General features: G+C 49.5%; 1 protein-coding gene across 2 annotated transcripts in view; it reads left to right on the top strand.

The window, feature by feature from the left end:
- Positions 1 to 977: 977 nt before the first annotated feature.
- The window catches only part of LOC144144542 (transducin-like enhancer protein 4), a 50,938-nt gene continuing 42,713 nt past the window's right edge, over positions 978 to 9,202 (top strand). For both annotated transcript variants that reach the window (XM_077676050.1, XM_077676048.1), the window contains exon 1: positions 978 to 1,436. In XM_077676050.1, the coding sequence (XP_077532176.1) occupies positions 1,392 to 1,436 (45 nt within the window). In that variant the 5' untranslated portion in view covers positions 978 to 1,391. The remainder of the gene's footprint in view (positions 1,437 to 9,202) is intronic.

The following is a 9,202-nucleotide window of genomic DNA, read 5'->3' as shown; positions in this document are numbered from 1 at the left end:
AGTGCAGGGGGCGCATACTAATTTCTGCAAGCCCCGCAGCGGCCAGCGACATCGTTCGCAGTCAGCCAGGTTGGAAACGGGCAGCAGCAGCAGCAAGTAGCGGGAAGAGCGGGCGGCTGTTTGCACACACGCTGCCGCGACACCGGCGGGGTCGGCGATAGGAGCGCGAGGAATTACGGCAAGTGCAGCGGAGAAGATTCCCGCGAACGCCCAAGGCGGCGGCAGCAGAGACAGGCGGTCGGCGAAAGAAAAACAAAGCGAGCTGGGGGTCGCCTCGGCCGCAGCGGGGAAAAGAGGGGGCGCGTTTAATTGATCTCGTCCAGGCGCGGGAGAGGAGCGCACTCGAGTTAAACAGGCGCGGGAACAATTTCACTCCTCAGGAGCAGCCCGCAGAACAAAACGCCGCCGCGAAGGAGAGCGAAATAATCAAGAGAGAGGCGGCACGCAGGGGCCGCCCCCTTTCCGCTTTACGAGGGATAAATAAATGCCGTCTGCGTCGCCTCCATAACACGCGACGCCGCTGCGGCTCGGCAAGAAGATAAAAATAAGGGGGTTCTCTCGGAGCGGGGAAGCGCTCCTCCGCCGCCGCAGCAGCGACGGGAGGGGGGTTCTCGGGGCCAGGTTCTGAACATTTGTTCAACATCAACACTACACGCTCAAGTGCTCATCAAAGGCAACATCAAGCTCTGTATAATTATCTTGCTCGGGGCGCTGATCGGCGGCCTCTCCCCCCGCCGTCCCCGGTTGGGGCGTCTCGCACCGTCGCTCTGAGCGGCGGCGGCGGCGGCAGCGCTGAAATGGAAATCGTATTAGCGCCGCGAGGCGGGCGCGCGGGGCGGAGCGCGTCGGTGACCGCGTGACTTTGACGGCCGGCTGTCACGGCGGGCCTGGAGAGCCTACGGAGGCGGAGCGCGTCGGTGACCGGCGCCCACGTGGGCGCTCCGCCCTCGCGCTCTGCGCCGGGGGGGGGGGGGGGGGGGGGGCCGAGGGGGCCGCGCGCTTCTCCCAACGTTTTCTCGTGGAAAGCGGCTCTAAAGCGGTGCCAGCGCGGTCGAGCTGACGCCTGGGAACAGTCATGTTTGTTGATTAAGCCAATCTCTGGGCTCCGCAATCGCTCTTCGCCGTTCGGGAGACCGCGCGTTTACGAAAGCCGGCGCGCTCCCAACAACTGCGCCGACTAGGACGACCCGGGAAGTGGTGCTGGTGGTGCCTCGCGGGTGAATCTCCTCGGCTTGTTCACTGGTCGGTGCTCGTGGTGCGGGAATGTGTCTCCGTTGGTGTACCAGGTAGCGCCGGATACTGCCCGTTCGGATACGCCATGGCGACGACGCTCCAGAGGCGGGCATCGTAGCAGCGGTGGGACGCCTCATCGGCACCGAGGCTGACCCGTCATGTACCCGGCCAGACACCCCGTGAGCTCAGCCATGCCTGTCACGGTGAGCAGCACATTTACCGACCCGTGCACGTGATCACGAGCCACCTTCGTGAGCGTCCGCTACCACGATCCGCACCCGGCATGCGCAGAACGGATGCGATGAGCCCGGCGATCGAGGCGACGTTCATTGTCTTTTTTGTTTTGTTTTTTGCTACACCACTACCTCTACGTGACAGAGCCGTGCTCCGGCTTCCATTGAAACCCGTTTCTCTGTGAACTGTCAATCAGTTTGCTGGCTTTGTTCCCGGTCGTGTCGTTCACGTCGCACTTCCTTACGATGCTGTGCTCAATTTTTTTCCCGTACGATTTTTACCTGCAGTCCCCTCCCAACTAACGAATTGACGATCGGGTTGACGTTTACAACTAGCCGTTTAGTTTTCCGGTGGTTCACTACTCGCAACGGCCGTTGTTGTTTAGGCTTAACACTGTCATCATAGCTACTTGCGGAAACTGCCTCCAGATGCCGCCACGATGCAAAGCCCCCAGCGGTGGCATTCTCTCGGCGCGCAGTTTGAAAATGGAAGTCACGATTTCATTTACGCACTGGCGTTCTCGCGATTTTGAGGTCGTCTGCTGCACGCACTTTTTTGAGGAGACGAGGCTCATCCTTTCGGCGACCATTTGCAGTGCTAAGGCGCGCGGTGACGTTAAACTCTCCCCTTTGCCCTAACGAGGGCTCCTTGATGCTTGTACGAAGCATTCACGACTCTTACAACCTTATCGCCCATCTATCTGTATCGTTCTCTACATTTGCATTCTCCCTAATTTCCTAATCCTATATCCCCCGGCTGTCTTGATGTGGTGTCCTCCGTCGGTGTGATGTCACCAGCCGTTGAGGACAGGCAAACTACGTGCCTCCTCAGGTTGACTGCACTATCTAATTGGCCGAAAACTACACCAGTGTGAAGCTCCCAGAACCCTGGAGGCTTTTACATATCTAACAGCGCACGTTACCTGCTGTATGATACATGATCGACTCTGAAAATGAATCTCATATATTTGTATAAATAAAATACATGTTTGTTTTCTTTGATGGAAGGAGTGTCAGTGATCTGTCATTTTCCTGTTTCATTATTGTTCTTTGGTTGTACATGCCAGCCCTTATTGTTAGCCTTTTCTTGTGTAACGTTTTTAAGCTGTTTGTACATTTCTGTTGCAATGAGGCTTCTATTGCCATTGTGATCTTCTTTCCACCTACGTGCTGCGCAGTGCAACGAGGAAGCCAGGACCTCTCAAGCTGTCCTCCTACCTTTTTTCCTGCTGCCTCCTTGCAACGTCTTAGTCGCGATGTGACATTTAATTTCAGTCAACAGCTTTAAATCATCTCGAGTGAGGGAAGTCATTTATGATGTATACTTCTACAAATCGACCACACATTTCCCATTACATGACCAGGACATAAACTCCGGACCTTCTAGCTGCCACAAGATAATATTGAGCATCTCTTAGTTAAGTTCTTATTCTAGTTTGAGGAAATTTGTTTCTAGAAAGCATGTTAATGACTTTTTGTTTGTATGGCTATCAAGTTCATGATCAATTTTCGTAATGGAATGCAGCGATGTACCCTTTATTTGCCCTCTCCCCCGCTTCATTTGGACTGTGAACTTTCCAAGACAGAAAGAAATTTTGGGAACACTGCAACGTCATAGTTTCTCTTCATGAGAACTTTGGCCCCGAAATCATTTTTTGTTCACGTGCCAAGTAGATGCGGGTTTTCGTTACGTATTGCTGTTCGTCATTCATTTATATAGTGTAACGGTGATGTCATGCCATTGGATTTTATTGTTTTTTGTATTCATTTCAACAACCAAACACCGTAAGAGAGGTCTTCAAGGCTTTCCTAACACCTCCTTCCCAATATCAGATTAGGGAAATAAAATCACTGTAATTGAATATCAACAAGCCCTGATGTTTCGGAGCCAATATTAGTCCACTTATAACAATATCCAAGTGCCATGGAAATCCCATCGTTATAACCCATGATTGTTATAAGCGGGTTGTGAAATAAAAAGACGGAACAGAGCTCAAAACATTTCGCATGCCAGCAAGGTCGTACTACTACTAATTTGCGGAAAAGAAGCCACAGTCGGTCACCTTTGTTTGCCGTATGTGAAGCTAACGAAAATCTTTTCCAAGAGCATCTATAGGTGCTTCACCTAGCTGAGGTAAGTGTCCTTTGCGGAAACAAAGTCCCCGAGGGACTGTGTCACGCATTGGGCCTCCTACGAAGACACTACCTGAGTAGGCTGCGCAACCGCGTCGTTAGTCATCACTGTTGCACTTCTGGTGCACAATAAGTGGATTGAATTGTTATATCCAATATCATGACACTGGAGAATCGTAATAAGCAGTTTATTTTACCATAGAAAGTATCCAAAAGTTGACGGTGCCATAGCTTTTCATCGTATATCCGATATATTGTTATAAGTGGACTCGACTGTATATATATATATACATATATATATATATATATATATATATATATAAAAATCTTCCTCCGTAATCTAATGTTCATTTGGGAAGTATCTGATGACACGTCTCCAACTGGAAGCGTAATACTGCTTTCAGCTTCAGGCATTGCATATCATGACATCTAGTGACACATTCTAATCACACGTGCTCTCTGTTGGAAAACACAAAAGAACAGGTGTGGGACCAGGATGGAGTGTGTCAGGACCACGTATTGCTCATATCATCGAGCTCTTACTACACCGCGCATTTCAATACCTCTTAGAATGACACGGACACCATCTTCTGTGAATCAGTTCCATGTCCAGCTTGCTAATTTTGGGCGAAAATCACACACGGGCCCTTCGCGTCGTTTGCTTCGCGATGGTATTCAATCACTGTTGTCCAGTACACTGCAGAGGTAAATCAGTAACTAATCCTAAAGTGTCCACATCAGGCAAAAACATCACATTCAGGCGCATAAGTGGCCTGGACATTCCAGGCACAATTGAAAAAATGTCAGTAACTAAGGCTAATAGAAGTTGAAGGTGATTTGGGTTCTGTGGCTGATTTGTCATAGCGTGACAGCATAAAAACATTCAATGGTTCCTGAGGGGCTGTTGGCAAAAATATTTACGAGGGTGGGTTTTGTTTTGTCAAACGGAACACTCGCACTGACTTGCATGCAGCCTGGAAAAAATTTTGCGGGGAGTGTGTGGCGGCTGACGCCCCTAGCTACATCTTGGGGACGTGAGCCATAAATTTTACAATTTGCATATAATTACTCATGGCGAGTGGTCGTTAAGTCTTGTTGAATAAAACGAGTCAGTACAATAGCACTTCGAATGAGCTTATTTCCATGAGCTTAAACATACGTCCAGGCGTCCTTCAACCAAGTGGCCAAAGATACCCTGGCAAGTAGGAAGCGGGGCTGGGTGTTGAATGAAATTTGTAATCCGATTAATTGGCAGGTTAATATGATCGATAAATTCGTTGCATTGATTTGTCAAGAAAAAAATGATAAAAATAACATTTTTACTCTAATATTGCAATAATATTCGAAATATAATATCAATATGCTCCCCGGACTTTTCAAAAATATTGCAGATAAGGTAAGCAGTTCAGTCACCCGCCGTGGTGGCTAAGGCGTTGTGCACGAGGACGCGGGGTTCGATTCCCGGCCGCGGCGGCTGCTTTTCTGATGGAGGCAGGCGAAAAGCAAAAACGCCGTGTGTACGAGATTTTGGCGCACGTTGAAGGTCCCCAGGTGGTGAAAATTAAACCGGAGCCCTCCACTGCGGCGCGCCTCATTGCCTGCGTTGCGTCGGCGCGTTAAACCCTACAATCAATCAAAGGTCACAGTGATATGGCGGTGATGCGGCTGGGACGCTTATCACCACGTTCGTAATTCCCACTTGAGGCTTAATTACGGTAGAGTTAGTCTATGCAATGGTGAAATTATGTTAGTGCCCGCTAGCTGATTTTTCTACCGTGTATGTTCGTATTAGAAACTGCCATTTTACCAGCTGTCTTGGCTATCATCTTGCGGTATTCATTGCCATCATTTCTGGGCATACTTGCAGCGTTTCCTGATGTGACGTAAGGAGGGTTATTTGAACACAAATATGACTCTCGACCAGATTTTCAACGTGACACGCTTGGTTCGTTTTGCTCCCATGCCATCAACCGATTAACCGGTCAAAAAAATTATTCGCGTCTAAAGCATTAATCGATGAATTGGAAGGTTAGTCGATCAATTGCTGTAAAGCAGTAACCAGTCAGGATGGCTAAAGCAATCCCCGTGTGGCAACAATTTTAACAGCGAAGCTGTTCAGCAAATCGCAAGTTTTCGTGTCTGCAGTTGAAATACCAAGAACTTTCCGATCGCGCGCACGTGAGCGCGGTCCTCGCGGCGACCGCCGGGAAGGTAACAAAACCAAGAAAATGCCTAGCGCTCCCGTGTGCGCGCCTCGCGACGAGCGCCCAGCGTCCCCTGCGGACGTTTGTCAAGCCAAACGTGTACCCACTTATGAAATTGGCCAAGGTTGCGATGACTGCTGGACAGTTAAAAATGCCGAGCGCTCGGTGTGTGCCTCGCGGCGACCGCCCAGCGTCCTCGACGCACGTTTGTCAAGCCAAACATACCCACTTAGGGATTTTGGCCAAGGCTGCAAAAAAAAGAAAAACTGCGTTCGCCGTAACCGTGGCAATACTTGCTCTGAGGAAGCGTACGTTCTTCCAAGTGTCCAATGGAAGTGTCCACTTCCAAAAAATAAAAGAAGCTCACACTTATATAGCAACAATGATCAATTGAGTAAAGGTCGAGGAAGCAAATCGGCTGCAATCGTGGACTTAAACCTTCGTGAAGGTCGCGCACAGCTTCGCCACCTTCAAGTCCTACGCGTTAGTGTGAACTTCCTTCATTTTTTTTCCTTTCTCGCACTCACTGCAATTTGCACCTCTTTCTTGCCCCCTTTTCGCCGTTGTTCTTTGAGATTGTTTTTTGTCGTCGCCCGACGACAGATTACGCTTTGCGACAAAGCCAGCTTTCTTGCGAATGCTCTGTAGCTGTCAATCTAACGTGGATGTGTTAAAAAAACATCAATCTGCCGCTAAGACGACTCTATCATTACCTCTTCATGCCGGGTTTCTCAATTTGTTTTCATAAAATCTATTGCTATGCGCCTTCTAATTACAATAACATCGCTAGTACCGGTTATATATTTATGCATTGTCCCAAATGTGCCGAAGGTTTTCTTTGCGGAAAACAGTGTTGCCACCACTGAAGGCAATCGTTTTACCAATGCTAGTTGTTGGGAAAGTGGTTTGTGGATTCGCTGCTTTTGTGCACACTGTCGCGGCGGCAGTGTTTGAGTCAAAATAACTCCAAGCTGATGAATTCAGGTGCATGCCGACAGAACGAGAGGTATCTGGTTTCGTCAATAATTTTTCGCGATAAGTAAGGTGTGCACATGAATCACTGCTCCGAATACTCAAGGTTACGTGCGTGAGGGTTTCTGTTAACGGGGTGCGCGAGTTTCAGGTAGCTCCTGTCGCCTTGCGATCACTTGTCACGGCTCCTGTGGAGTAACGCGAAGCCTGCGTGATTCCGGAAACCTATCTCGATTCTGCGTGCGTGGTGTGGGAATATGGCCAAATGAGAGGGGGGGGGGGTATAATATTTCAAATAGTTACTAGAAGCACCTAGCGTCACTTCATTGGGCAGTTTGCACCACGTGATATTTGTTTGAATATGGGCGCAGCCATTTTGTTTCTGGGTGCCTCTCCTCTCTCCCTCTCACTGCTGCGCGGACGCTAGAGCGGCCGGTCACGCTCTGTCCGCCACAACTGGTGGTGGTTTCGTTGGGAGAGATGGCAACACTGTAAGCCAGAAACAAAATGTCCCCCAGACGGTTTCGGGTGCACGAAGTGGCGGCACTCTTAAAGGAGTACTGACACGAAATTTTTATGTTACGTTTTTTTCGCTGCTATGCGTGCCTACCAGCCCACTAATCATAAAATGACAGATTAGACAGTCGAGCGCAGCGTAAACATTCATTTACGGCGTCGTTTATTCGTGCCAGTTTCGGTTTCGACTGAAAAACGCCGAGCGGCCGCCATGACAGCATGTATAACATGACGTCACCATTCTTGCCGTATCGCTGCCTCTCTGGAAGCGCGCGCGAGAGAGCGCACGCGCGCGCCCAGACCGGCCGAGGTTTTCGCCGTCCCCACAGGCCCGGGCAGCATGACGTCAGTCCCAAAACCATGACGTGTACACACGCCCGAGCAGCGCGCGCCAACCACAGCCAGCGCGTCGGCTTCGTCACGGGAGCCCCGACGTCGGCAGTTTGGGGCACGTAGCAGATGATGTCACGTCGACCCGCTCTGGGCTTTCTCGTGCGGGGAAGATTATAATGGATTTTAAATATGTTTCGCTGAACGGTTGCTGTTGAAACTTGCTGGGAGATATCTCCTGATAAAAAGGAAGCGTTTTACATAGTTATCTCAGCTTTGAAATTTCGTGTCAGTACTCCTTTAAGCGTAGCTTATTTTGTGATGCTAGAAGACCCAGTCTGCACCGGAGAATAAAAGTTGTAATTGTGCTTTTTTTTTATTCAGTTTTCTTTTTTTAGTTCGTTTTGTAACAATGCTTTCTGGACAATGTTTATTTGAGAGTTGTAGCAGAGCAGAGAACCGGTCACGGTACGGTACCCGGTAGGTGACTGACGCTACTGCGCATGCGCAGAAACGGAAAAACTGGGGCGGTATTCTCGTGTTTGTCCGTTTTGAAAACGTCTGTTTAGCGTCCGTTTTGTTGCGACGTACTTCCAGTTGTAGGCGGGCTTTGGGTTTACTTTTGCGCAACTGTTCTTCTAAACACACTTTAAACGACTAAACTTATTTTAAACTATATTTTATGTGTTTATTGTTCCGCCAGCGAACCAACAACAAGGTGACGAAAAATCGTCTGCTCCAAATCGTCTGCTCCGAGAACGCATCTCATAGCCCCGCCGTGCTTGCATGGCGTCACATCCGGGTGTCCGCTTTCAGCCAATAAGGGCTTGCTCAAAACGGATACTATAGTGCCTAGAATATACTCCAGTATATTCCAGGCACTATACGGATACCTTTGAAACGGACACAAAACGGACAAAACATGTGAATACCGCCCCTGGCGCGAATGCGCAGGTGTACCGGGTACCGTACCGGGAGCGGTACTCCGCTCTGCTATCGCTCTCTATTGATGGCTTTGTTTCCTTTTGTGTTTGTGTTTGTGTGTGTGTGTGTGTGTGTGTGTGTGTGTGTGTGTGTGTGTGTGTGTGTGTGTGTGTGTGTGTGTGTGTGTGTGTGTGTGTGTGTGTTGGGGGGGGGGAGAGATATGGACGTGTTTCGCTACATTAGTGCGGTCGGGGCTTTACACTTTCCGTGTACATCTGTATCGATACACTACTATATCTCTGTATGCTTATGGGCCATTCCTGCCAACAGCGGCAGGAAATGGTCATTTCCGCGCGACGCTGCTGTGGCTGCGTTTGTGCGGAAATGCATCGGCAGGTCGTCCATCATCCTGGAGAAGGGTCGTCGGAACGAATGGGAGCCATGATGGGCGATCCCATCTTTGCGCCCCCTCCCCCGTTCTGGAGTCCCTCTTTCCTTCTCGTTTCCTGCGTGCTTCCCACTACACACTGCTTTTTAGTATGAGCAGATGCTGCATATTTCTTGTTTTTGGGAGTGTTTAGTTTAAATTTTTAGTACCCTGAATAAGGCCCCGCACTCCATAGCCCTCCATATCCCACGTGTAACTTCTTAGCGTTA

This window comes from Haemaphysalis longicornis, unplaced genomic scaffold (assembly GCF_048455015.1).
Source record: "Haemaphysalis longicornis isolate Haplotype H1 unplaced genomic scaffold, Haemaphysalis longicornis Haplotype H1 scaffold_7, whole genome shotgun sequence".
Taxonomy (NCBI): Eukaryota; Metazoa; Arthropoda; class Arachnida; order Ixodida; family Ixodidae; genus Haemaphysalis; species Haemaphysalis longicornis.
The sequence above is the reverse complement of the archived record's forward strand: the minus strand, read 5'-3'. Positions and strand labels throughout refer to the sequence as shown.